The sequence below is a fragment of the Tinamus guttatus genome, unplaced genomic scaffold (genome assembly GCF_059628265.1).
Source record: "Tinamus guttatus ecotype Peru unplaced genomic scaffold, ASM5962826v1 Tinamus_guttatus_pri_ptg000356l, whole genome shotgun sequence".
Classification (NCBI taxonomy): domain Eukaryota; kingdom Metazoa; phylum Chordata; class Aves; order Tinamiformes; family Tinamidae; genus Tinamus; species Tinamus guttatus.
The window spans coordinates 635,565-662,646 of NW_028288890.1; the positions used below are offsets into that span (position 1 = coordinate 635,565).

The 27,082-nt window shown below is 53.4% G+C and overlaps 2 protein-coding genes across 2 annotated transcripts; both read left to right on the top strand.

Moving 5' to 3' along the window:
* Positions 1–1,459: 1,459 nt before the first annotated feature.
* Positions 1,460–20,887, top strand: PRPF8 (pre-mRNA processing factor 8). Its single transcript, XM_088530021.1, has 43 exons — positions 1,460–1,519; positions 1,622–1,731; positions 1,822–1,990; positions 2,641–2,805; positions 2,909–3,127; positions 3,505–3,717; positions 3,990–4,115; positions 4,193–4,298; positions 4,835–5,025; positions 5,222–5,341; positions 5,419–5,608; positions 5,929–6,048; positions 6,266–6,400; positions 6,495–6,624; positions 7,010–7,206; positions 7,319–7,525; positions 7,614–7,777; positions 8,145–8,271; positions 8,392–8,584; positions 8,994–9,181; positions 9,394–9,632; positions 10,225–10,371; positions 10,626–10,836; positions 11,387–11,503; positions 11,592–11,839; positions 12,019–12,198; positions 12,641–12,776; positions 13,386–13,555; positions 13,840–13,969; positions 14,144–14,290; positions 14,521–14,681; positions 15,343–15,534; positions 16,130–16,367; positions 16,620–16,748; positions 17,144–17,257; positions 17,384–17,557; positions 17,817–18,010; positions 18,362–18,601; positions 18,692–18,833; positions 19,229–19,369; positions 19,653–19,792; positions 19,990–20,192; positions 20,689–20,887. Exons 2-43 carry the CDS (start codon positions 1,632–1,634, stop codon positions 20,841–20,843), a joined length of 7,008 nt encoding a protein of 2,335 aa, XP_088386147.1. The 5' UTR covers positions 1,460–1,519; positions 1,622–1,631; the 3' UTR covers positions 20,844–20,887.
* Positions 20,888–21,035: 148 nt separating this feature from the next.
* On the top strand, positions 21,036–25,766 carry RILP (Rab interacting lysosomal protein). The gene is made up of 8 exons (XM_088529977.1): positions 21,036–21,296; positions 21,944–22,067; positions 22,444–22,565; positions 22,760–22,951; positions 23,270–23,436; positions 23,571–23,693; positions 25,395–25,478; positions 25,607–25,766. The coding sequence occupies exons 1-8, from the start codon at positions 21,036–21,038 to the stop codon at positions 25,761–25,763; spliced, it is 1,230 nt and encodes a 409-aa protein (XP_088386103.1). The 3' UTR covers positions 25,764–25,766.
* Positions 25,767–27,082: the final 1,316 nt, after the last annotated feature.

Here is a 27,082-nt window from a genome sequence, read left to right on the forward strand (position 1 = left end):
ACTGCAGGTGGCAAACGGGTCAGATTTGGGCATTTTTGAGGAATGAAAAGCCCTGCACCAGAGCCCCACGACACCCTGGCAGGGCAGCCAGCACTCGCACTAACACGAGCTTTTAATAAATGGTTGCAACGAAACAGCTTGAAGGGAAGGGGCTCTGAGGGGGAAAGGGGCTCTGCACCCCAGGCTGCTCCACGGAGGCCAGAACCACAGAATCGTTATGGTTGGAGAAGACCTTCAAAATCATTGTCCAACCATCAGCTTGGCGCAGTTGAGTTCGAGTTGAAATGCACCCTATACCCCACAATTTACCTCTGCTAGGGGCTTCTACCCTCTCCTGCCTATGGAGTACGAGGAAGGCCCGGGTAGGAGTGTAAGGAGAGCAACACCGGCTGCAGCTCTGTGCCCCGTGCCATGTGTGGGCACCGGGAGATGCCTCGAGGCCAAAGCTGCTCATGCTGCTGTTTGCGGCAGCGCAGCTGCAGGAGCAGCATTGGGGTTCGTGCCCCACAGCAGTTTTGGGCACCCGTGTGTCTCACACAGCTCCCAGCCAGGGCGGAGCGGGCAGCCCGCGCTGCCTTTGGGATTCGGCCCGTTTCCATATGGATTTTCCGCCCCCCCGCAGCAAGGCTGGCTCCGTGCTCCCGCTTCTGCCCATGCCGGGGACGCTGCTCGAGGCCCACACTGTGCTGCCATGTCCCTGCCGCCGCGGGCCAGCGTGGCACCCGTGTGCCAGGACGGCCAGACCCCGCTTGCCTGGGTCTCTCACCCCACAGCACCCCATAGCACCCTATAGAAGCCCCTCCTTAGCCCATGAGGTCCTATGGGGGGGCAGAGGCACCCTATGGAGGGTCCCTCTCAGCCCACAGCTCCTATGAGGGAGGCCTTTGCTCCCCAGCACCCTATGGAAGGTCCCTCTCACCCCCCGCACCCCACGGGAGGTCCCCCCTGCCCCACAGCCCCTCACGGAGTGACCCCACGGGGCGCATTCGCCCCCCCCCCCCGCCCCCAAATCACCCCACGGAGGAATCCCTGTCATCTAGGGAGACCCCCTTGCGCCTCCCTCGGCCCCCAGGACCCCACGGAGGGTCCCCCTTGCCCCACAGCGCAACAGGGAGGGTCCCCGAGACCCCCATGGGGATCCCCGCGCCCCACGGAGCGCCCCGCGCCCCCCCCCCCCCGGTAAGGGGAGGCCGGTGACGTAGTTGGATGGACTGGGCCTTGTCCAATCAGAGCCATCACCGTCTTTCCGCCGCCCACCAATGGGAACGCCGGCAGGGCGGGACCGGAGCGGGGCGCTCTCCCTATCGGAAGCGCCCTGCGCGCACGGCTCCCTCTTGCCCCGCCTTCCCCGCCGCTCCTCGCGCTCTGACGGGCTGCGGCAGCTGTCAGCGAGACAGCGCGGGAGCTGATTGGACTCGCCGCTCCACGGCGCCCCACCCACATCCGGGCCTCCGAGGCGCGGAGGCGACGGGCCTGGGCCGCCATTGTGGTGGGGAGACGCGGGGCGTCGCGGGGGCCGGTGAGGGCCGAGGAGAGAGGGCGGGACGGTAACGGTAACGGTAACGGTAACGGTAACGGTAACGTAACGTAACGGTAACGGCAGCGCCTCCCGTTCCCGCAGGAGCGTCGCCATGGCCGCCGTGTTCCCGTTCCGCGGCGGCTGCGCGCCGGTGCCCAGCCCGCTGGCGCCGCTGCCCGACTACATGTCCGAGGAGAAGCTGCAGGAGAAGGGTACGTAGGGCCCGTAGGGCCGGCTCCCCCCGCGCCCCCCAGCGCCCCCGGGCCTCCCCGCCTCACCGCGCGGCGCCTCTGCCCCCGCAGCCCGCAAGTGGCAGCAGCTGCAGGCGAAGCGCTACGCGGAGAAGAGGAAATTCGGCTTCGTGGACGCGCAGAAGGAGGACATGCCCCCCGAGCACGTCCGCAAGATCATCCGCGACCACGGCGACATGACCAACAGGAAGTTCCGCCACGACAAGCGCGTCTACCTGGGGTAACGCAGCCCCCCGCGGGCGCCGGGGACTCGCTCGTGGCCGCCCTGCTGCCTCCTGCGAGGACAGGCCGCTCCCCGAAGTGCCTTTGGTGCCTCTTGCTCGTAGTAAACAGCATAACGGCCTGAGGGAGATGTGTTTGTCACTTGTGCACTGGGGAAGGATATAAGCAAAGGCTGCAGTTGCTTTGAATTTTTAAGAAAATCATCACCCTGCTTAGCAGATATGTCTTAAATGCAGTTTGAGGAAATGTGTGAGGTGGCCAACACATGTTTTTTTTTGGGACAGCTAATATATATTATCTATACTTCTTTGTTTTTTGGGCTCAAACTGCGATGCTTTGTGCTAGCTTGCAGCTATCTCTAGAAATTCATTTGAAATTAGTTTGGCTGGGTGGTTCTGATTTTCTCGCATATTACTTTTTCTGAAGCCAAAACAGCAGACTGGTAGTGAGATATATGAAGCACAATAATACATGGGTAGGAATGTTGTGATTTTGTCACAGTTCAGATCAGACAAACAGTTTTCAGGAATAAAATATGTGTATTTACCTACTATTGACTAACCTAACTTCTTAGGCAGCAGTTTGCAGACAGATGGCTAATATCCAAGATCCCCTCCAGCCCTGTTTTCCTTTGCTTTCTGCCTGCAGTGCTCTGAAGTACATGCCTCATGCTGTTCTGAAGCTCCTGGAGAACATGCCCATGCCTTGGGAACAAATCAGAGATGTCCCAGTCTTGTACCACATCACAGGGGCCATCTCTTTTGTGAATGAGATCCCTTGGGTCATAGAGCCTGTGTACATCGCGCAGTGGGGGTGAGCACCTTCTTCCTTAACCCCTGAGCAGGGAGCTCCTGCGTAAAAACTCTTGGATCTTCACTGATGTGACACTGCGCTTAACGGTCTTGGTTTCTGCCAGGTCCATGTGGATTATGATGAGGCGAGAGAAGAGGGATAGACGTCACTTCAAGAGGATGAGATTCCCTCCCTTTGATGATGAGGAGCCGCCTCTGGATTATGCCGATAACATCCTGGATGTAGAGCCCCTGGAAGCAATCCAGCTTGAGCTGGACCCAGAGGAAGATGCTCCTGTGCTGGACTGGTTCTATGACCACCAGCCGCTGAAGGACAACAGGAAGTATGTACATGAGCATGAATGTGAAAATCTCAATTTTTAAATTGGAATTTCAATTGGTATTTGTTAGGAGTGCCCTTATGCATCAAAGTTAGTTGAATGTGATGACTTCAGGGGTCGATGTGTCAATCTGGATTTGGAAGAGAGGAACTGAACCAGTCAGTAACTGCTGGGCGGTTGTGGTCCATGAGGGTCTCAAGCAATCAGTCCTTCCACCTCCCCTTTTTGGGAGGGGCCCACGTGTTAGCTCTCTAGCTTTTTTTTTTTTTGTGTGTAAATATCAGGCAGTGAAAGATATTTTTTATGGTTTTGCTTCTTTGGTAAAGGCCTTGTTGTCTTCTGCCAGGGTAGTGAGTGTTCCATTCTTTGTTCCTGCGCAGGTACGTGAACGGTTCCACGTACCAGCGTTGGCAGTTCACGCTTCCCATGATGTCCACGTTGTACCGGTTGGCCAACCAGCTGCTCACTGACCTTGTGGATGACAACTACTTCTACCTGTTTGACCTGAAAGCGTTCTTCACCTCCAAGGCCCTGAACATGGCTATTCCTGGAGGTCCCAAGTTCGAACCTCTCGTTAGAGACATCAATCTTCAGTAAGTGTTGAGTTTAGGAGGAAAAGTAAGTAGTGCTCTGGGTAAGTGTTGGGAGGGTCCTTGTGCCTTGTGCTGGCTGAGCTATTCCTGGGTGTTGTGTCTGTGAAGCAGAAAGTCAATGATGTACTTGCTGATTAAAAAACATTGAGTGGTTGTTAGTGTCAGGAGGAGACTCAGGGAAGAGGGCTGCTTATCACACCTCTGTTCAAAGGTATTTGCCTTTCTATTCTGCTTGAATGTTTGTATGACAACTTCTTTTTGTCTCATTTGAGGGATGAAGACTGGAATGAATTTAATGACATCAACAAAATTATCATCAGGCAGCCGATCAGGACAGAGTACAAAATTGCTTTCCCATACCTGTACAATAACCTGCCACACCACGTCCACCTGACCTGGTAAGTGCCGCAGCCTCAGGAGCAGGGAGAGCAGGACAAAGCTGTCGGGATGCTCTGACACTTGTTGTGTGTTGTAGGTACCACACTCCAAATGTCGTTTTCATCAAAACAGAAGATCCCGATCTCCCAGCTTTTTACTTTGATCCGTTGATCAATCCCATTTCGCACAGGCATTCTGTCAAGGTGAGTACTATCCAAGAGAGACAGTGTACACAGGAAGAGTGTCTGTAGGAGAGCTCCTTTTGGCCTTGATAAACTCTGCATGTCGAGGGTATAGGGCCTTTAGCAGCTTGTGAGAACACTGCTCTGGCAGTGATGCACACATGTGGATATCTCAGGAGAAGGCATAAGGGCCTTTCACAGAAGGCCCGTGCCATCTTCCCTTATAAACCTTCTTGTCTTCTGGAGTTGCACCAAATTATGTCCTTTGGTCTTTGCACAATAAGCCAAATGCCTAATTATCAGTATTATTTTAGATTAATCAGTCGTTTGTTTTTGAGTGCTCTCAGAGCATTCATGGAGCTGCCATCTCCCCTGACTTACTGCAGAACAGGAGTGCAGTAGCCAGAAACAGTTCTTGGGGCCTGTTGGTGCTTTGCAAACTCTTTTATTGCCCTCTCCAACGATCAGGACAGTCAGCATTTCTCCATATCAGCACAGAGGTCAGGCTCCTTATTTAACTGCATTAACTGAACTGTCTACTTGTGTTTGCTTTTCAGAGTCAGGAACCATTGCCTGATGATGATGAAGAGTTTGAGTTGCCGGAGTTTGTGGAACCTTTCCTGAAGGATACTCCGCTGTACACAGACAATACAGCCAATGGCATTGCCCTGCTGTGGGCCCCACGGCCGTTCAACTTGAGATCTGGCAGGACTCGGAGAGCTCTTGACATTCCCCTTGTCAAGAACTGGTGAGTTCTCCTCTGGAGGGTAGAGTCATCTACTGATTGTAATGTTATAGTGTTCTTAAAAATGAAAATAGAATAAAGAGATCCTCTGGTGGGTGAGTGACTGGTTTCTAGAAACTTTAGGAGTGTTTTAGGGAGTCTTGTCCCTTTTTTGAGGAATGTAAGTTACCTGAAAATCTGTAATTTGGCTTATTTCCAGGTATCGTGAGCACTGCCCAGCAGGCCAACCAGTGAAGGTGCGAGTCTCCTATCAGAAGTTACTGAAATACTATGTTCTGAATGCACTCAAGCACAGACCCCCGAAGGCCCAGAAGAAGAGGTAAGTGAGGGACTTTTTGATGGTGAACTTCTGGTCTGTGCAGGGACACAGCTGATCGTCTTCTCTTCTCTCTTCAGGTACCTGTTCCGCTCTTTCAAGGCCACAAAATTTTTCCAGTCCACAAAGTTAGACTGGGTGGAAGTTGGCCTGCAAGTGTGTCGCCAGGGCTACAATATGCTGAACTTGCTGATCCACAGAAAGAACCTGAACTACCTTCACTTGGATTACAACTTCAACCTGAAGCCAGTGAAGACCCTCACCACCAAGGTATCAGTCCACGTGATTTTACACTCTAGTAAAATTTACCTGAAGATCCAAATATTCATATAGTAATACTGCCCCGCTGCCTCAATTCTTAGTTGACTTTTAGGCAAGGTTTTTGGCTTGAGAATTCCTGAAGCAGAGTTTGAGTTCTGTGCCACATGTATGGCTTCTCAGAATTCATTTTATACCATTTTATCAATCCATAAAAACTGTTTTTAAAGAAGACTGCTAGATTTCTGTTTTACACACTGACTAATTGGGAGTTGTTTTTGTTCTTATATAACATAGTTATGTAAATCCTGGATCTGTGTCTGCTTTTCCAGGAAAGAAAAAAGTCCCGATTTGGTAACGCTTTCCATCTGTGCCGAGAGGTCCTGCGGCTAACTAAGCTGGTGGTGGACAGCCATGTCCAATACAGACTTGGAAACGTGGATGCCTTTCAGGTAGGCCCTTATCCTGAAGAACAAGGGCAACGATGGAAGCGTACAATGTTTTGGGGAATTCTATTTATACTAGTTTATAAGCTTCAGCATTTATATGAGGGAAAAAAAACAGGAGCATGGCATAATATGCTCAGCTCCTGGCAGTAAAATAAACCTGACTTCTTGAGGCAACATACAGCGTTTAGCGTCATCCCTGATGGTGCTCCCTGTGTTTCAGTTGGCAGATGGCTTGCAGTACATCTTCGCCCATGTAGGTCAGCTGACAGGAATGTACAGATACAAGTACAAATTGATGAGGCAGATTCGTATGTGCAAGGACCTGAAACATCTCATCTATTACAGATTTAACACAGTAAGTTTCACTTTTCCTGGTAAAATGAGCATCAGGAGAGGGATTCTGGAGTGTCACTAAATAACCTGCTGTTACTGTGCCCTTTTTCTTTAAGGGACCTGTGGGCAAAGGTCCTGGCTGTGGCTTCTGGGCTCCAGGCTGGAGAGTGTGGCTGTTCTTCATGAGGGGCATCACGCCGCTTCTGGAACGCTGGCTGGGGAATCTGCTGGCCAGGCAGTTTGAAGGTCAGTGCACTCCGTAAACCTTGGATGCGGGAGGAGTGCGTGGGGAAGATTTTAATGCTGTTTACTTCTCGGCTTGAACTCTAGTTCCCTTTTCCAAGTGGTGGGTTGGGCCCACGCTCCATGTCAACCCTAAGAGCTAATGACCAGTTTACACCTCCTAAGACTGGTGCCTCCAGAGCCGATTCCAAATGAAAGTGCAATTCCCTGATCCATAGCACTCTGGGGTCCATAGCTTCCTAATCATCTATTCCAAACTCAGCTATTCTCTGGTGACAGTTCAGTTTCTTCAGACATCCTGCGCTTCTGCAGGAGACTCCTATATTGGGAAGAAGAGCAGCACTGTCCCAGTGCTGTGTGGATTTTCAAAGTACTTGTTTTTTTCCAGGCCGTCACTCAAAGGGTGTAGCGAAGACTGTTACGAAGCAGCGTGTGGAGTCTCACTTTGACCTGGAGCTGAGGGCGGCTGTTATGCACGACATTCTGGATATGATGCCAGAAGGGATCAAACAGAACAAAGCCAGAACCATCCTGCAGCATTTGAGTGAGGCTTGGCGGTGCTGGAAGGCCAATATTCCTTGGAAAGTAAGTCCTTTGCTTAGCCCTTCCTTTCTGTTCAATTTTAACATCTCACAAGAAGAACTGCTCTCATAAAGGCTCCTGCTCCTGCTTTCCTAACATTACTGTCCCTCCCCAGGTGCCTGGGCTGCCAACTCCTATTGAGAACATGATCTTGAGGTACGTGAAGGCGAAAGCTGACTGGTGGACAAACACAGCTCACTACAACAGGGAGCGGATCCGTCGCGGTGCCACAGTGGACAAAACTGTCTGCAAGAAGAATCTGGGCCGGCTGACCAGGCTCTACCTGAAAGCTGAGCAGGAACGGCAGCATAATTACTTGAAGGTACTTCTGTCCTGTTGAAGTTGTCCAAATTGGTGCTGTTTTCCTAGAGAGATTTTCACGTGCTAACAGTGCTGTTGTGGTTGTGCAGGATGGGCCTTACATCACTGCAGAAGAGGCTGTTGCTGTGTACACAACCACCGTGCACTGGCTGGAAAGCAGGAGGTTCTCACCCATTCCCTTCCCTCCGCTCTCCTACAAGCATGACACAAAATTGCTCATATTGGCCCTGGAAAGGCTGAAGGAAGCCTACAGGTAAGAAGTGGAAAAGGACTGTGTTCTTCTGGAGGCAGGGCAAAACACCTGCCTAGGAAAAGGCTTCTGAAGCTGTTTTGTTAGCAGCTATTCCCACAGTTTAATATATCCTAAAACTTAACCTGATGGGCAGCTAAAGGCTGTAGGTTGTTACACTGCTAAGGCTGCTTGGGAGTTCTTCATGGACTGTCACCTCGAGTGAAAATACAGTACTAGGCTCCTGGGGATCATTTGGCAGCTTAGGGATGTAGCTTGTAAAGAGTTAAAGATCTTGTCTGGATCTGCTTAGTTGGAGAGCATCCCTTAATGCAGTGGCTGTTCATTTGTTCATACTTTGGGTGTGTGAACTGTTCTTCTTAATTTTCAGTGTGAAATCTCGCCTGAATCAGTCGCAGAGAGAGGAGTTGGGCTTGATTGAACAAGCTTACGATAATCCTCATGAGGCTCTGTCTAGGATCAAACGACACCTTCTAACTCAGAGAGCCTTCAAGGAGGTAAACGTCCCACCGGGGAATACTGAAATTTACTCTTCATTCAGGAGCTAAAGAGCACTAAGGCTATCAAGGGGCCTTCTCTGTCAAGTAGAAGCCTCAGCTTTGCCTCCTCTTCCCTAGGTGGGTATTGAGTTCATGGATCTCTACAGCCACTTAGTTCCTGTGTATGATGTTGAGCCCCTGGAGAAAATCACGGATGCTTATCTGGATCAGTACTTGTGGTATGAGGCTGATAAGCGAAGACTCTTCCCTCCTTGGATCAAGCCTGCTGACACTGAGCCTCCTCCACTGTTAGTGTACAAGTGGTGCCAAGGTTAGTGGGAGCTTTGTTTTCCCTGCAGAAATGGGGAGGGGTGTCTCTTCGTTTATTTTAAGCAGGGACTTTCTTCTTGGAGTTCTTCTGGGGGCTTCTGGAGTTCTTCTGGGGGCTTCTGGAGTTCTTCTGGGGGCTTCTGGAGTTTTCACATTTGCAACTTGCAGTTGGTTATATGGCCATCATGCTTAGAGGTTTATTTGTAGGCTAGCATATATGTATGTATGTACTGGAGAAGATCTTCCATAGCATTTGCAGTTGATTGCATATGTTTGTTCCCATCTCTGGATGGATGGGAAGGGCTAGAGGCCAAAAAAAGCAGAAATTTGGAGCAAATATGTTGACTTTCTATGCACAGAAAGGTACTGCTATATTTTGTTTCAGATAACAGGCTTGTTTGTCTCTTCAGGGATTAATAATCTGCAAGATGTTTGGGAAACGAGTGAAGGTGAATGCAATGTGATGCTGGAGTCTCGCTTTGAGAAGATGTATGAGAAGATCGACCTGACGCTGCTCAACAGGCTCTTGCGTCTCATTGTTGATCACAACATTGCTGACTACATGACAGCCAAGAACAACGTGGTGATCAACTACAAGGTGATGTTTCTTGTCTGGAAAGGGGGCGCGCTGGATTGTAAAATGGAGAGATTTGGGATCCGTGCGATAGGAGGGCACCTAAGACTTGTCAGAGAAAGAAGTAATTAGGGAATAATAAAAACCTTCGGGTACTGGAGAGCAGTTGCTCAGGTAAAAGGTGTCTGGTGAGACTTTGACAGTCAGGTTCTCACATGTCCCCTTCACTTCCTCAGGACATGAATCACACCAACTCCTATGGGATTATTCGTGGGCTGCAGTTTGCTTCTTTCATCGTCCAGTATTATGGGCTGGTGATGGACCTGCTGGTGCTGGGTCTGCACCGTGCCAGTGAAATGGCAGGGCCTCCCCAGATGCCAAATGACTTCCTGAGCTTCCAAGACATTGCTACTGAGGTGGCCCATCCCATCCGCCTCTTCTGCAGATACATTGACCGTATTCACATCTTCTTCAGGTGAGAGCTCCGTGGTATCCTGTCCCTCTGCTAAACTTTTGCTCTGATGTCTTGCAGCAAATGCTCTGAAAAGGCTACCTACTCCAGGGACATGAATGCACTTCTATTCCATACTTTTTTTTTCTCATCTTCTAAGAAAGAGCAGGAATATCTAAAGTGACAGACTTTTGGGAGCAACTGGATGTCCAGATGCTGCCTCTTGCTATCCTAGTTCATTGTATTAAGAGAGTGGGTTTTTTTTGTTTTGTTTTGCTCTTTTCCAGCCACTGGAGCAGGGGAAAAGCAGTAACATCAACATTCAGATTGTTACAGGTTTTTTTTTTACTGATAAATAGGCCTTTTCTTGCTTCTTTGCAAGCAGACACAGAATTCTATGTCTGTTTATGTCAAGATACCATGGACAGTCATGGCATAGTCTGTGCTAATGAAGCTGAAGTCTCATTTTTGGGGAAGATTCAGGAATTGGACAGTTCCCTCCAAATGCTCTATAGCCAGTAGCTGTCTATAAGCAGGCTCCTTACCTGTGTCTGGGCTGGCTGGTGTTCTGGGGAATTTGTCATGTAACTGCAGATCCTTTTCTATGAATTTCCAGATTTACAGCAGATGAGGCACGAGATTTGATCCAGCGCTACCTGACAGAGCATCCAGATCCCAACAATGAGAACATTGTAGGCTACAATAACAAGAAATGCTGGCCCCGGGATGCTCGGATGCGCCTCATGAAGCACGATGTGAACCTGTAAGTGCTACACAGAGAAACAAATGGTGGGATAAGATCAGTTATGATAAAGAAGTGCTAGAGACTATGATAGGGAAGTGCTCAGGGAACAGCGATGAGATAAGCTAAGGGGTCTCTGCTGTAATTCTGATAGGGGATGATGCTTGTGGGAGACTGTATATTGCTAGGAAAGCATTGAAAAAACTGTACGGTTTGTGTGTCCCTTCTACAAGGGACTGTCTCACCTCCCTGTGTGCAAATGTCTGTCTTTTCAGTGGCCGTGCTGTGTTCTGGGATATCAAGAACCGCTTACCCCGCTCAGTCACCACAGTGCAGTGGGAGAACAGCTTTGTGTCTGTGTACAGCAAAGACAACCCCAACTTGCTGTTCAACATGTGCGGGTTTGAATGCCGCATCCTGCCCAAGTGCCGCACCAGCTATGAGGAGTTCACTCACAAGGATGGGGTCTGGAACCTGCAGAATGAGGTATTGTGAAGTTGGCAGGGTGGGAATACAGTCCTGCTGCACCTGGCTTTAAAGCAGAGCTTATCCCTGCTTCCAGAGGAGGGGGAAGGAAGTTTGAGGAAGAACCCCTCATTTGAGGGTGCCAGAGCCCTGGAACAGGGTGCCCAGAGAGACTGTGGAGGCTCCATTTTTGGAGATCTTCAAAACCTGCCTGGTTGCAGTCCTGTGCCACGTGCTCTGGGTGTCCCTGCTGGAGCAGGGGTTTGTACTAGGTGATCTCGAGAGGTCCCTTCCAACCTCAACCATTCTGTGATTCTGTGAAGGGTGCAGTATTGTGTATTTGCCAGCTCTGTGACTAGGACTGTTGGCAGTAAGAGTGGACATTAACTAGGTTATTTTTTTATTTCTTGGGATGAGCGGAAACTGGCTAGGGATGAAGGGTAACCTGAAAGTCTAGTTCAGCCCTTTCACTCCCCACATTTCCTAAACATGTGATTGTGGGAGCTCAGCTTCCCACCTCTGCTGGGGAGAGAGCTCCCTGGAAAGAACACATTGCCCTGTGCTCTTGTAGGTCACCAAGGAGCGCACAGCTCAGTGCTTCCTGCGCGTGGATGACGAGTCCATGCAGAGGTTTCACAACAGAGTGAGGCAGATCCTCATGGCATCGGGCTCCACAACCTTCACTAAGGTAAGGTGGCAGGAAGATGCGTGGCAGAGCTTTTGCCCCAGGCACTGGGAGGACAGGCTGAGGACTGATCATTTGCTTTCCTTTCTAGATTGTCAATAAATGGAATACAGCCCTGATTGGCTTGATGACATATTTCCGGGAAGCTGTTGTAAATACTCAGGAGTTGCTTGATTTACTGGTGAAGTGTGAGAATAAAATCCAGACTCGAATTAAAATTGGTCTGAATTCCAAAATGCCCAGCCGTTTCCCACCCGTGGTGTTTTACACCCCTAAAGAGCTAGGTGGGCTGGGCATGCTGTCCATGGGCCACGTTCTCATTCCACAGTCTGACCTGAGGTGAGTTGTGCTGGATGTTCTGTTTTATATTCTTCCCAGTACAAATACCTGGGAATGCTAAACCTCATGCCTTGTCCTAGAGACACGATGTTGTCTTGTGTAGCCTTTACAGTAGTTCATGGCAGTGCGACTTGTGAAGCCCCATCACTCCTACCCCTTTTTATGTCTCTTTGCTCCAGGTGGTCCAAGCAGACAGATGTTGGCATCACTCACTTCCGCTCCGGAATGAGTCATGAGGAGGACCAGCTGATTCCAAACTTGTATCGTTACATTCAGCCATGGGAGAGTGAATTCATTGACTCCCAGAGAGTTTGGGCAGAATATGCCCTCAAGCGACAAGAGGCTATAGCCCAGAACAGGTACGTTTCCATGTGCAACCAGATCTGTGGTGTCATCTGACACCCAGGCAGGCGTGAGAAGACTTGCACTGCATCCAGGTTCTGGAGACCTAGTCGGGTCCATGATAGGAGGCTGCCTGCAAAGCTGCTCTCAACTTTGGGGACGAGGTGTGGGCACTGCAAGCAGATACTTCACTCAGTACAAAGTCTGAGGGGGAAATGATATGCCAGGGGTGCCAGAAACAGGTAGCATCAAATCCATTTGCAGTTAGTTCTGTGAGCTTATAAGGCCAAGCTTTTTATGCCACCTCTGGGTGCTTGGCGTTTTAGAACCTCTCCTGCTAGAGCCTCAAAGCTGTATTATTTCTACAGTCTCACCTGCAGTTTTCACTCATGATTCACTGTTGGGAAATCACAAGGTACCAAAGTGCACGTGGGGATATTTTAATTTTATTTTTTTCAGACGTCTGACCCTGGAGGACCTGGAGGACTCATGGGACAGGGGGATCCCTCGTATTAATACCCTTTTCCAGAAGGACCGACACACCCTAGCTTACGATAAAGGATGGAGAGTCAGGACTGACTTCAAACAGTACCAGGTATTGACTGGGAATTTCTCTGGCTGAGTGCAAGGTTCAAACAGCTGCTCTTTCAGTGTTCTTTCACCTGGTGTTATTGCAGGTACACTTTCCTTGCCTGTCTGCTGCAGGAAGCACTTGGAGCCATGTGTTGGGAATAATAAAGGCAGCTGAGAACCATACACTTTGGGATGTAGCTAGCTTCTTTTAAAAGTGCCTCTATGGACTGCAGTGTCTTAGGGAACACTATTCTTAACTCAGTTGGATCTTAAAGAAGTTCCAAAGAGGAAAAAAATAAAAGACCCTAGAAAAAATATTGCAAAGTCTTGAATTTTTAGTAAAACTTTTACTTAAGGCCTTTAATGGTGGTTCTGTAAATGGCCAGTGCCTGAAAGATAAAACCCTCATCTGAGACTCTTACGTGCTCTAAATTGCCTGCTAGGATTGATTCAAACTCGTCTTGTGGAGAAGCTGTATTCTGTTTCCTCCAGGACCATGGGCATGAGGCGTTTTGCTTACTAGCTGGCATCATCTTGTTTCCTAAAATGAGTGATTTTTCTTGCCAGTGCAGCTGGGTTAAATGATGTGAACACAAAGCTGGTTTGGTCACTAGCAGCCTGTTGTTTGCAGGTCCTCAAGCAGAACCCATTCTGGTGGACACACCAGCGGCATGACGGGAAGCTCTGGAACCTGAACAACTACCGTACGGATATGATCCAGGCACTTGGTGGAGTGGAGGGGATCCTGGAGCACACACTCTTTAAGGGCACTTACTTCCCAACGTGGGAGGGTCTCTTCTGGTAAGAGAAACCTTGATCTGGCCTTGTTGTGTGAGCTGGAGCTTGGGGTGCCCCAGGAGGAGTCCTTGGCTGCTTCACTTGAGGCAGTCTGTTTTCTCTGTTGTTCAGTTGTGAGGGCACGTGGGATTGGACTTCTCTGCCCAAATCCTTGGGGGTTTCTTTGCCTTAAACAGTCTTTCCTGATCTTCCACTTTTGCTTTGTGTGCTCCCTGCCTCTTATGGTGAATGGCATTCAGCTGTGACAAGGGACATCTTGTACATGTGATTGTGTCGCTCCTTTTCAGGGAAAAGGCCAGTGGCTTTGAGGAATCCATGAAGTGGAAGAAGCTGACGAATGCCCAGAGATCGGGTCTGAACCAAATTCCAAACAGAAGATTCACGCTGTGGTGGTCTCCTACCATTAACAGAGCCAACGTAAGGATCTGAGTTTTGTGCCTGTATTAACTTCTGCTGAATCATGCAGATGTGCAGCAGAACTCTGCCTACAGCTGAACCATAATTCCAAACCTCCACAGCAGTGGTGGTTCTGTTCTCTAAACTCGACCAAGTGTGCTCTTGCATATTCTCATAGCTGTTTTTCCTTTGCAGGTGTATGTTGGGTTTCAGGTGCAACTGGATTTGACAGGCATCTTCATGCATGGCAAGATCCCCACGCTGAAGATTTCCCTCATTCAGATTTTCCGAGCTCACTTGTGGCAAAAGATCCACGAGAGCATCGTAATGGACTTGTGTCAGGTGAGGTCTGCATCTGTGGGGATGGAGCCACGCTCCTCGTGCAACAGCAGCCTTCTGCTAGAGATAGAGATTGTCTCACACTGTAGCAAGGCAGCAACCTCTCCAGTGATTTGCTAGGGAAGGGGATGAAATTGGATTTCCCTGGGTCCCTGTTTCAGCTCTTTGTTGAGGATAGATTTGTTTAGCTAACTAGACTACTTGAACATAACTTCTTATTGCCTTCTCCCCAGGTGTTTGATCAAGAGCTGGATGCTCTAGAGATTGAGACAGTGCAGAAAGAGACCATCCATCCTAGGAAATCCTACAAGATGAATTCTTCCTGTGCAGATATCCTCCTCTTTGCCTCCTACAAATGGAATGTGTCACGTCCATCACTGCTGGCAGATTCCAAGTGAGTGTTTCTCTATTCTCTGTCCTTGATCTTGCTGCTGCAAAGCTGCTGAGCCTGTCATGCTGAGCCAGAGCCCTTGTCTCTTAGCACGTGGGATATAAGGACACAGGAGGACAGTGTCATGACTGATAGACTGCAGAGCTAGTTCGTATAGATGGTTGCAGCACCACCTAGCACTGTCTTCTGCAAAATGTGACGAGAACCTTTTCTGCTCTTGCCTCCTGCAGCTGTCCTTTTTTCCTGAGTCACAGCTCAGGAGCTCTAAATGCTTCTCCTAGGAAGCCTTACTGAGTATTTTTGCTGTCCTGAAGCCACTGTGGAGTGGCTTAGTTTTCACCCATGCTATATTCAGTTCATCTGCATTATCAGCAGATGTTCACCAAGGGACACAACCATCATAGGAGAGAAGTTGTTAACTTTGTTATTTAACCCTGCAACTGAGCCCCATAGGCTGAGGGTTTCTCTTCAACAGCTTCTGCATTCGTTTGCTCTAGGAAGAGGGCAGTGTAACTTCTTTGTAGGAGGGCGTGCAGGTGGCAGCTGGCTTTGGGGTTCAGGCTTGGTCTTCTGTCCTGGGCTTGTTACTTTCTGTTAAAGATTTGCAGCAACTGTAGGATGGTTTGGGGCAAAATGGAATTGTTGTGGCTTGTTTTTTCCTTAGAGATGTGATGGACAGCACCACCACTCAGAAGTACTGGATAGACATCCAGCTGCGCTGGGGAGATTACGATTCTCATGACATCGAGCGCTATGCGAGAGCCAAGTTCCTGGACTACACTACGGACAACATGAGTATCTATCCATCTCCCACGGGTGTGCTCATCGCCATCGATCTGGCCTACAACTTGCACAGGTGCTTCTTAACTTCTTAACTGTCCTTGGCAGTTTGTGGCTGTTTCTCGAGCACGTCCCTGAACAGGCAGTTTCTCACAGGGCTCATATTCCAGGCAGGAGCATAAGGTGAGATGGCAGAAGCTAGACTGGGATGCAGCATCTAGGCAGCTCTTTCAGGTGCCCTAGTGCCTGCCCATCAATAATAATGGTTCAGTTCTCCCAGCTCGTTAATTATTTGTTTTCCGAGGACACCTGCCAGACTATTCCTGCGGCCACGTTTGGGGACTGCTGCACTAAGGGACAGCTGCCTGTCACTGGGCAGCTAAGGGAGATATCCCAGAAAGCAGGCGTCTCCTCTAAACTACTTGGAGAAGATGCAACTCTTCTGGGGCTGTAGCATGTGTGTGTTTGTAGCCTCCCACTGAAAGGAAGCCCAGGAGAAAGCAGTAGGTGAACATCTCCTGAGGAAGCCACAGGAGAAATTATAGAGTTGTAGCCTATTCAGTAGGCAGAAAGATACCTGGCTGCTGCATGAAAACATTTGTGGGTAGTTGTTGTGTCTTCATCTGGAAGCCAATGGCAACAACTGGGTCTTCTGCTTGTTTTCTGCTCAGTGCTTATGGGAACTGGTTCCCGGGGAGCAAACCTCTGATCCAACAAGCCATGGCCAAAATTATGAAAGCGAACCCTGCGCTGTATGTGTTGAGAGAACGAATCCGCAAGGGCTTGCAGCTGTACTCCTCTGAGCCCACAGAACCCTACCTGTCCTCCCAGAACTACGGGGAGCTCTTCTCCAACCAGATCATCTGGTTTGTGGATGACACCAATGTGTACAGGGTGACCATTCACAAGGTGAGTCCTCCTGTGTCTTGATGGGGAAGGACAAGGACAAATATCCTATGTTCATTGCGCTTTTGGAGGCCTGGTTTGGAAAATCAGGATTCAATGTGGACCAAAACTTGTGCAGCATACACAGAACATGTTTTCCTTTTTTGCATTTCCAGCTCAGGTGCTGCTAAAAGTGCAGAGTGAGTTTGCTGTTGTGAAGTGTGTGGATGAGATGCATTCATCTCACTGTATTTTCATTTTGGCTTATTTTCTCAGACTTTTGAAGGGAATTTGACCACAAAACCTATCAACGGGGCCATTTTCATCTTCAATCCCAGGACTGGGCAGCTCTTCCTGAAGATCATCCATACATCTGTGTGGGCAGGACAGAAGCGTCTAGGGCAGGTGAGAACTTGGCTGTTTGTTCTGCTTAGGTGGTGAACTAGGAATGGTCTCTGACTGCTCGAGATGCGTACTTGAGCAGAAGGAATCGTGAGGGTCTTTAACACACTCAAGAAATTTGGGAACTTGGATATCTTGCATGGAACCTGTGCATAGACTAGCATTAGCATGAGATATAAAAGTATAATATAAAATATATAATATAAAAAACAAACTCCAGGAATAGGTGCTGTTCTCTGGGATCAGTTACTGGGAGACACTGGGCTTGTCGGTAATATGAAACAAGCCATAAATTCTTCTTGTGTTTTTTAGACTTTCAGTCAAAGCTTCCAGAGGCATGGACACTCTGCTGTCAAGGTAGAGATATTCTTCTAACTTTGCTGTCTCTTGCTTTTTAGCTGGCCAAGTGGAAGACTGCTGAAGAAGTGGCTGCTTTGATTCGTTCACTTCCTGTGGAGGAGCAGCCTAAACAGATCATAGTGACTCGGAAGGGCATGTTGGACCCACTTGAGGTAGCCATTCAGATACTGTTGCCAGGCACTATAAAGTCTTCAGAAGATTGCAGAACAGCTCTGTGTTCCTGTGAGGGAACAGTGTTTTGAGAAAGGTGTGCATTAATTCTGCTTCTCAAATTCCAGGTGCACTTGCTGGACTTCCCCAATATTGTGATCAAAGGCTCGGAGTTGCAGTTGCCCTTCCAGGCCTGTCTGAAGGTGGAAAAGTTTGGTGATCTCATCTTGAAGGCTACTGAACCCCAGATGGTTCTCTTCAACCTCTATGATGACTGGCTGAAAACCATCTCTTCCTACACGGTAAGGACAGCAGGTCTAGTCTGCATTTGGCCTTGCCACTGGTGTATGAAAGGAGAGCCAAGGGTTTGGAGATCCCTCCCCAGGCTTTGCTCAGGAAGCCCTGCTCCTAGCACTTGACCTGGATCTGCCTGGGCTTTCCTTCAGATTGATTCCTCTTGGGCTTCTCATGCAGTGTTGGTGTGCTGAAACAGAGAAGTACTAGGGCATGGTATGCAAACTGTCCTTTTGCTGACTATTTGCATCTTTATTCCTCTCCAAGGCATTCTCACGTCTCATTCTGATTCTCCGGGCGCTACATGTCAATAATGATCGAGCCAAAGTTATTTTGAAACCAGACAAGACGACCATAACAGAGCCTCACCATATCTGGCCGACCCTGACAGATGAGGAATGGATCAAAGTGGAGGTGCAGCTGAAGGATCTGATCCTTGCTGACTATGGCAAGAAGAACAAGTAAGTCAGTGACCTGCTGCAAAAATCCTGCCAGCCTTTCCTTTCGGCTCTGAAAGCTGCTCAGAGGGCTCCTCAGAGAGAGTGGAAGGTTTTCAGAGGCCTTTGGCAAAGAATTACCAGCTTTGCATGGAAACTGTTTATTAAGTTAACCACTTTCTAGCAAGGCAGATAAAAATATCTGCACTGTATCTTTTCTAATCTGTACATCATGTGATTTGGTCCTTCCTCTGCCTAAAATGCTGTGGTTTTGTTTTTCTGCTGCCCTGAGTTTATTTCTGAGCTTGTGCCTTGCTGAGAAGGGTTCAGAATTTATGTTGAAATGGCTGATTTGTGTAAATTCTTCTCTTTCAGTGTGAACGTTGCATCCCTGACACAGTCAGAGATCCGAGATATTATCCTGGGCATGGAGATCTCTGCCCCATCCCAGCAGAGGCAGCAGATTGCAGAGATTGAAAAGCAAACCAAGGAGCAGTCTCAACTGACAGCCACACAGACCCGTACCGTTAACAAACACGGGGATGAAATAATCACCTCGACAACCAGCAACTACGAAACCCAAACTTTCTCCTCCAAGACTGAGTGGCGAGTCAGGTAGGAAGGCAGTTTAGGGCTGTTGTACAGTAGAAAAGATCAGAGTGCTCAGGAAGGAAGGACCCTCTAATAATTGTCTTCTCTTCACAGAGCAATTTCTGCTGCCAACCTCCACTTGAGAACAAACCACATCTATGTTTCATCAGACGATATAAAGGAAACAGGCTATACTTACATTCTTCCAAAGAATGTTTTGAAGAAGTTTATCTGCATCTCGGATCTGCGGGCCCAGGTGAGCCTGTGCAATGAGTCTGCTCCAGTTGGACTCCACACTGCTCGGGCACATTCCAGTCCTGGACAGTCGGCTCCCCGGAGGCTATAGAGCTTGGTGCTCTCTCAGGGCTGATCTTGCTGTTGTCTGTGGAGAGCTTTGTGCTGCAAGTGGGCACCAGTGTTAGGGCTGAGCACACTTAAATTCTAGCCAGGCTCTGCAGGCTCCTGACTTGGGTAGAAACTACTAGAACTGACTAAGACCAGGATGTTTTCTAATGAGTTCCTGCTGCCTAGCAGGTAACTTGCCTCAGGAACTAAAAGCTTGTGGTGCCAACTCCTCACTGCCATGGAAGGTGAGGAAGTCTTAGAGGATGGTCTGTTACGGCCTTGTAAAGTGTGAGTTTGTGTTTCTAGATTGCAGGCTACCTGTATGGAGTGAGCCCTCCGGATAACCCCCAAGTGAAGGAGATCCGGTGCATTGTGATGGTACCGCAGTGGGGAACACACCAGACCGTGCATCTCCCAGGGCAGCTGCCGCAACATGAGTATCTCAAGGTGAGTCCAGCTTCTGCTCCATATTAATCCACTCCAGGAAAAGAGGTGGCAGGTCTCTTGTCCCCACGCTCACAGCTCTGCTGTGTTTGCCTTGATAACCTGTGTCTTTAGACCTCCTCTTGTATTGTTACAGATGTTAGACTTCACAGGCTCAGCCTGAATTCTGCCCGATTCGAGCTCAGATGAAAAAGAAGCTCTAGTCCCCGTGTGCTTTGTGCCATGCTTGAAGCAGTCTTTTAATAAATGTCTTTTATTTTTCTCTAATAACGCTCCTTTATTTCAGGAAATGGAGCCTCTCGGCTGGATTCACACCCAACCAAACGAGTCCCCTCAGCTCTCACCACAAGATGTCACCACCCATGCCAAAGTCATGGCTGACAACCCGTCCTGGGATGGTGAGAAGACCATCATCATTACCTGCAGGTAAGGGGTGGCAAGGCTGCCCCAGTGCTGGGAGAACCCCCCAGGCTTCCCGGGGTGGGTCGAGGGCGCTGCTTCTGGGAATACAGTGAAGCCTCAAACTACAAATGTGTGAGAAAAGGAGCGTTTTCTCATTTCTGACTTCCTCCCTCTTTCCCCCATTAACATGATGTCTCCCTCTCTGTTTGCTTTCTGTTCAGTTTTACCCCAGGCTCCTGCACACTGACAGCCTACAAACTGACTCCGAGCGGCTACGAGTGGGGCAGGCAGAATACGGACAAAGGGAACAACCCCAAGGGCTACCTGCCCTCCCATTATGAGAGGGTGCAGATGCTGCTGTCGGATCGTTTCCTTGGCTTCTTCATGGTTCCAGCACAAGGGTCCTGGAACTACAACTTCATGGGTGAGCTGGACTGCCTGGGGTGAAGGACAAGGAGGGAGGCAACAGGCCCATTCTGTGTCTTGCTTGGTGGGGAGAAAGAAACGGCTTGAGGGAAGTTTGCTACTACGTTCTAAGTGACAAGCCTCTGAGTGACAAGCTAGGGCCATCATGACCCTTAATCCTAGCATTGGGATACTGCAGGGGCATGTCAGCTCTGAATGTTTTAGGCATTGCAAAGCAACCTCTTAGAGATCAGATGAGATTTCTGGTGTTTCTGGTTTGTAATGTCCCTGTTTTTGTCAGGCAGTAGAAATGATAACAGGACCTGCAAGTTGTGTCTGGGCTGCAGGGAGGCTACTCTAGGGAGTAACAGGTCCTGCTCTGAGTTCGCAGGAGCTTGGCAAGAAGAGTTGGGGTATTACAGCTCCTGAGGGGACGATTTGTGGGAGGGAAAGAGGGGCAAAGCAGGAGGTGCTGGGGGTGCCGCTCTCACAGCCGCTCTGCCCTCCCTTCCCAGGCGTGCGCCACGACCCCAACATGAAGTACGAGCTGCAGCTCGCCAACCCCAAGGAGTTCTACCACGAGGTGCACCGGCCCTCGCACTTCCTCAACTTCGCGCTGCTGCAGGAGGGCGAGGTCTACTCGGCCGACCGCGAGGACCTCTACGCCTAGACCCGCGTCCCCCCCTTAGTACTGTTGATATTCAACAGCCCCCGTGTCCCTGTCCCCGCGCCGCGTCCCTTCGCTCTGTCCCCCCCCCGCGTGGCTCAATAAACCTCTTTTCTACACCCGCCCTGTGGTGAGCGGGGGAAGGCGGGGCGGGCCGGGGCCGGCCCCGCGGGGCGGGCCGCGGCGGGCCGGGCCATGGCGGAGCGCGGCGCGGAGCCGCTGTGGCGGACGCCGCCGGGCCGCCTGGCGCCGCCTCACGTTTACCGCATGGCGGGCGCGCTGGGCGCCGAGCTGCGCCGCCTCTCGGGCCGCTTCGGGCCCGACGCCGTGGCCGGGCTGGTGCCGCCCGTCGTGCGGCTCCTGGAGCTGCTCGAGGCGCTCGTGGCGCCGCCGGGCGCGGAGGCCGAGGTGCCGCCGCCGCCATCGCCGCCGTCGCCCGGGCCCCAGGACAGCGAGGTGAGCGCGGCCCCGGCCCCCAGGCCGCGCGAGAGCCCTCGGGGAGGCGCCGGTCCCGCCGGGGGTCCCGTCGGGAGAGGCACGAGGCTGTTCGGGTCCCCTCCGGGTTCCCCACGGGGGAGGCACTGACCCGTTTTTGCAGCCCTGGGGGAGACGTTGGCCTGACCTTGTCCCTTTAGGAGTCCTTGTGGGGCTGGCGCTCCCCTCTCCTTAGTCCCTTTGGGGAGGTGTTGGCCTGTCCTGGTCCCCTTAGGGGCGCCCTCGGGGGAGGCGCTGACCCGTTTGCACACTCGGGGGTGGTATTGGCCTGTCCTTGTTCCCTTTGGGATCCCCTCGAGGGAGGTGTTGGCCCTTTCTTGTCCCCATAGGGACGGTGCTTCCCCATTCTTAGCCCTTTCGAGGTGGTGCTGGCCAGTCCTAGTCCTTCTTGTCCCTTTTGGGAAGGTGCTGGGTTGTCCCTGTACCCGCTGGGCTGGTGCTCACCCCAGTGGCCCTTTCTTGCACAGCAGCTGATGCAACTGTCCCTTTCCACTGCCAGGGATCCCCTCAAAAGTGGCAGTAGCCCCGGCCTTGTGTCCCAGGACAGGACCGTGCTGTCCCAGTGCCCCTGGGGTCCCCGAGCTGACCCCGCTGTCCCCGTCCCCCAGGAGCTGGAGCAGAGGCTGTGGGCGGCCGAGCGGCGCGCGCGGGTCCAGGCCGAGCGCGTGGCCCGGCTGGAGGAGCAGAACCAGCGGCTCCTGGGGCAGCTGGCGGAGAATCAGTCCCACGAGGGTGAGCGGCCGCGCGCTCGGGGTCCCCTGCCGTCACCGCGGGCGCTCGGGGTCCCCTGCGGCTCCGGGGAGGTTCCCAGCTCTGGAGAGCGGAGGCTTCTCCGTCCTACCAGGGAGCAGGAGCCGGGGGCTTCTGCAAGCAGCAGGGACCCTGAGCCACCGGGGCTCATACGTGGGCGAAGGGCTTGGGGCAGCGCGTCCCTTGCGCGGGATGGAGAGACGGGTGCCGGCCGGGAGAACTGCAGCAGCGGGACCCCGGCGTGTGGGACACGGGGACAGGGCTGCGCGAGGGCAGTCATGGGAGGCAGCTCTGGAGCAGCAGCTCAAGGGAAGCGTTGGGTTCATGGGGGACGCACTCCGCTCGTGTCCGCGCTCAGGCAGCACGGCGCGCAAGGAGCGGGAGGTGATGCTGCGCCTCAAGGAGGTGGTGGACAAGCAGAGGGACGAGATCCGCGCGCAGGCCCACGAGATCGTCTGCAAGAGCCGGGACACGGAGGCGGTGAGTGCGCGGGAGGGCACCTGGCACGTCTGCCCGGGGTCAGGGCTATGTCACCTCCCCCTGGGGCCACTGTCGCGGCTCGTGGCCCTGCCTGGGCCTCTCTGCCCTCCCCGTGGTTCCTCACGCGTCTGCGGACAGGAGCTGTGTGGAGAGCTGCTGCTGTAGCTCTACCTCGGCCCTCGCGGGCTTCCCAGCTGCAGGAGCAACTGAACCGCTTCATGTCCATGAACGAGGAGCTGCGGCACAAGGTGGCCGTGGTGCAGGCCCAGCTCAAGAGCGCCCTGGAGAAGAAGTCGGACCTGGAGGCGGCTGTGCTGCAAACGCAGAGGGAGATGAGCAGGAGGAGCAGAGCTGCCTCCGAAGCCCAGGCACCAAAGCCCAGCCCGGTGAGGAAGCCCCATCCCAGTGGCCACTGGGCACTGCTAACACGGGGTAGACCAGCCTGCAGCTGGGATGGCTCTGCAGCTCCCAGATCAGTCTGGGTGTTGCAAACCGCTAGCAGGGATGCACAGAATCACGGAATAGGGTTTGAATCTGGCTGTTTATCACTGTAGACTGTACAGTAGCGAGTGTGTAGGGATGCTGTAGGTGTGTAGCCCATGGGAATAGGCACGGTTGGAGGCAGGAGTTAGCAAGGGGAGGTGATGGGATCTCTAGTTGCTGCTAGAGTTTCCGTGCTCACTTTCTTTCCATCCCAATCCTAGGAAAGAGCACCGTTGTCCACAGAGGAAGCCCCGCTGCAGCACGGCCTGGGCAAGAGCCCCACTCACTGCTGCTTCTCCAGGGAAGAGCTGCAGCAAATCCTGCAGGAGCGGAATGAGCTCAAGACCAACCTGTTCCTGGTGCAGGAAGAGCTGGCTTATTACCAGCGGTGAGTCCCAGCGTGGGAGCCACGGAAAGGGAGCCTGGAGCCCAGCAGAGGCTGCTCCTGCCACTGCTGCTCTGCCATCCTGAAAGGTTTTCTCTGCCTGGTTCTCAATAATCGGCTGGTTTCTCTTTTGCCAGGGAGCTGCTGAACGAAGAGAGAATTCCCAGCTTCTTCCTGGATGCAATGAAATCGTCTATCAAAAAACAGCGGAGGAAAATCAGAGCCAAAATGCTGGGAACGGCGGAGGAGTCAGCAAGCAGGTGAGTGCGTCTGGCCATGGAGGTGGCTCATGGGGTGGCTCCGCACAGGGCTGTGACACTTTAGAAGGGACCTCCCCCAGGCCCAGAGCCGCTCTGTCCTGTGCTGTCCCTGTTCCAGAGATCAAAGGTTTGTTGCCTGCTCTTGATGTCTTGCTTGGGCTGAGCCCTGGGAGCGCTGCAGGGCCCGTGCTCTGCTCTGCCGCTGCTCACGTGTCCTTGTCACCAGCCACACGTGGCTGTTTCCTGGCCACATGCCGCTTGGCGCTGGGTGACGCATGGCAAAGCAGGACGAGGTGGCGGTGCTGGGGACGCGGGACCCCTGCACGCTGTGCTCGGAGGCTGTCCCAGCGGAGAGCCCCTGAAGATGCCACCCCAGCCGTCCCTGGAGGCTGTGCAAGGCGACTGAGGGCAGTGGTGGCTCCAACATGTCACTCTGGGGAGGGGAAGACGGTGCCGAGTGCCAGTCCGGGTGCTGCTCATCCGCTGGGGACAGCGGGGGCTGATCCTGCACAAGAGCTGCCGTATGCAGAGCTGGCTCTCACTGGCTTTGAGGGGCCTTGATAAAGGCCTGGAGGGTGCTGAGCTCTTCTACACTGCTATTGCTGCTCGCCTGCACTGCGGAGTGTCCAGCCAACCTTAAATCTGCCCTGGCAGGGAGCCATCCCGATGGGAGGAGGCTCCTGGCATCCGCATGGGCAGGGGGACTCGGTGCCTGCCCTGTCCTGGCTGTCACCAGCTGGACGGGGCTGGCCAGGTTGGGACAGTCACACGCTGCACACGCGAGTGGCTGCGGCTCCGCTGCGCAGGGACGGAGCTGGGGCCAGGGCTGCTGCGACGAGGCCGGAGCTTCAGGGCTCCCCGCCGCCTCCGGCCTTGGAAAACTGCATCCCGCCGGCTTGGCAGCGCGGGGGGAGTTTCCGTCCTCACCGGCAGCTGGATGGGGCCGGACAGGACTGGAGTCAGCGCGTGCAGCTCGGGAGCGGGGCTGGGAATGTCCTGTGCAGTTCCCGGGAGCCGGATGGAGCAGTTATCCCTGGCTCCCCGGTGTTACCTCGCTGCCATTATCAGCCTGAAGGCTTTGAAATAGGTTATGGTTTCTGCTGCAGGGGCAGTCGGGAATGAGCTGTCTGCTGACCAGGACGGGTGGGTTTGGAGCTGATTTCTGGGAAGAGCCTTGTGGATGGAGCTCACGGAGCAGGGGTGGCATCTGCCATAAAATGAGGCTGTTTTGGGGGCAGAGCTTTGCTGCTACTGCCACGGAGTTGGGAGCAGGAACAGGGCTGAGGAGGCGGCTGTGGGTCCCTGGCTGGGCACTGCCAGCCCTGGGGTGCCTAAAGAGCAGGGAGCTGGGGAAGAAAACAAAAGGGACGGAGGTGGATGAGGGAGGAGAATCTACTTGGGAAGCAATGGAAAGGCCTTGGCAGGGGCAGGAAAGGGCAGGGAGGGACCCCGGCACATCCTGAGCTCTCGTGGTTGTGCCACGGCCCTGGCGCAGGAGGGAGGCGAAGCGGCGCCGCTCCAGGCTGCTGTAGGGAGCCCCGGTGTCGCGCTCGTGCCCTCCGGTGCCCGGGCTGTTCCCAACTATCCCCCTCGGGTCTTTCCCGGCTTTTCCTCCATCCCCGTGGCTCGGCCGGGGCGCAGGAGGGGACCCGGCGGTGCCTCTGGCCGCCTGTGACTCAGCGCAGGGTTTTTGTTCTGCAGCGACGAGGACGAGGGCTCCTGGCTGCCGGCTCCCGGCACCGACTGCGTGGATGCTCCGCCGCCCGAGTCCAAAATCAGGAGCTTGTAAGTTGGCGCTCGGCCGGGACAGCGGGATCAGCGGCTCCCTTGGGCGCTGCTCTGCGGAGCCCCGGCTTGGCACGAGGCCCTGGGAAGGCTCCTCTCCCCCACACCCCTATCTGCTCTCCCTGCAGCTTCGGGCTGTGGTATCCGGGCAGCAGCAAAGACTCCCCCGTGCCCAGCTGCTCCGGAGCCTGGGAAATCATCGACTCGCTGGAAGAGCACCCAGAGCAGGAGGGCGAGAGGGAGCCGGCAGCCGGCAACCCGCACAGAGCGTCGCCGCCTCCCTGACCCCAGCCGAGCCGGAGGTGGCTCCGGCCTCGCCGCTTCCCTCCCCAGCTCCTCCTGCCGCTTCCCATCCCGGCCGCTTCCCGCCGCGGAAGCTGTGCCCTGAATTCCCACTCTTCCGGGCTCGGCTGCCCCTATCCCCCTGCACCGTCGCACGTCGGTATCCCCATGGGGCTATCCCCACTCCCCGGCAGCTCCCGGCTCCTGCGCTGGGGCCCTGCTGAGCCCGTGGGTATTTTGCTTCCTTCCTTTCCCACTCTCCCTCCTCCTCGTCCCGGCAATGTGAAGATGAAGGAAGAGTGTCCGGGCGGGCTGCTGGGCACTGCCCTGGGGGACGCACGGTCCTCGGTCACCGCACGCTTGCACCGGGGCTGAGCACGTTGCACCCGTGAGGGCAGGGGGTGCCAGGGGTCTGTGCTGGGGACCAGGGCCAGCACGCGGCACGACCGGGGCCACTCGTGCACTTTTTAGAATCGCTTTTGTACCGGGACCTCTTCCTTCTACTACTGGAAACTGGAAGACTTTGATGTCACCCCCCCATCCTCATCCTCGTGGGGACAGCTGGGTCCTCACGGGTCAGGTGTTTTCCAGCTCTACGAGCGGAGTCGGAAATAAATCCATCTCTTGCTTGTCCCACAGCGTCCCTGCTGCAGCCTTGCTCTGTCCTTGCTCCTAGGAGGCCGAGGAAGCTCTGGAGCGGCTTTGCGGAGCCCCCAGGGCGGCCGTGGCCTCTCGCGTGCCCGTGCGGAGGACGACGGCAGCTCGGGACATTCTGGAGGCTCCACAGCTCCGTCCCGGCTGCCTCCGCGGTGTCCGTCTGTCCCCGCGTGCCCGTCCGTCCCCGGGCGCGCGGGAGTTAAAGGCTGGCGGGGTTGAGCTCGCGCTTCCAGCCGTGACCGTCCCGGCCGAGCCGGGCCCTTGGGTAGGAAAAAGGTGTTTCCTGTGCATCTGCTGACACGGAGCTCCTGGGGAGCCGGCCAGCAGCGGGCCCCGGCGTCCGGGCCCCTCCAAGGCTCCGCCTGGGCCACGCTGTGTCCCCCTGCGGAACGAGGGGACGGTGCTGGCAGCAGAGCGGTCGGCAGCGGCCGTGGGGCGGGCGGCAGGTGTTGGAGCAAGGCAGGGTGTGGGAAATGCTCCCCAGGCCTTGGGAGGCACCGGATAAAACAGCTTTGCAGGAGGGCGCAGCGGGGAAGCACAGGACGAGATGCCGGGTGCTCCCCCGAGCCCCCCGCCGCTCCGGCTACCACGAGCTCGGCCGGGGCCAAAAATAGTGGCGCGGCGGCGTTCCCGGCCGGCTCCTTCCCTCCGCAGCCCTTGACGTG

Bases quoted from the DNA above. Each gene is read 5' to 3' on its own strand.
- PRPF8 (XM_088530021.1), top strand. From the start codon at position 1,632: ATGGCCGCCGTGTTCCCGTTCCGCGGCGGCTGCGCGCCGGTGCCCAGC. The intron at 3,128-3,504 runs GTATGTACATGA...GTTCCTGCGCAG, and splicing joins CCGCTGAAGGACAACAGGAA to GTACGTGAACGGTTCCACGT. The intron at 6,401-6,494 runs GTAAGTTTCACT...TTTTTCTTTAAG, and splicing joins TCTATTACAGATTTAACACA to GGACCTGTGGGCAAAGGTCC.
- RILP (XM_088529977.1), top strand. From the start codon at position 21,036: ATGGCGGAGCGCGGCGCGGAGCCGCTGTGGCGGACGCCGCCGGGCCGC. The intron at 22,068-22,443 runs GTGAGCGGCCGC...GTCCGCGCTCAG, and splicing joins GGAGAATCAGTCCCACGAGG to GCAGCACGGCGCGCAAGGAG. The intron at 22,952-23,269 runs GTGAGGAAGCCC...TCCCAATCCTAG, and splicing joins AGGCACCAAAGCCCAGCCCG to GAAAGAGCACCGTTGTCCAC.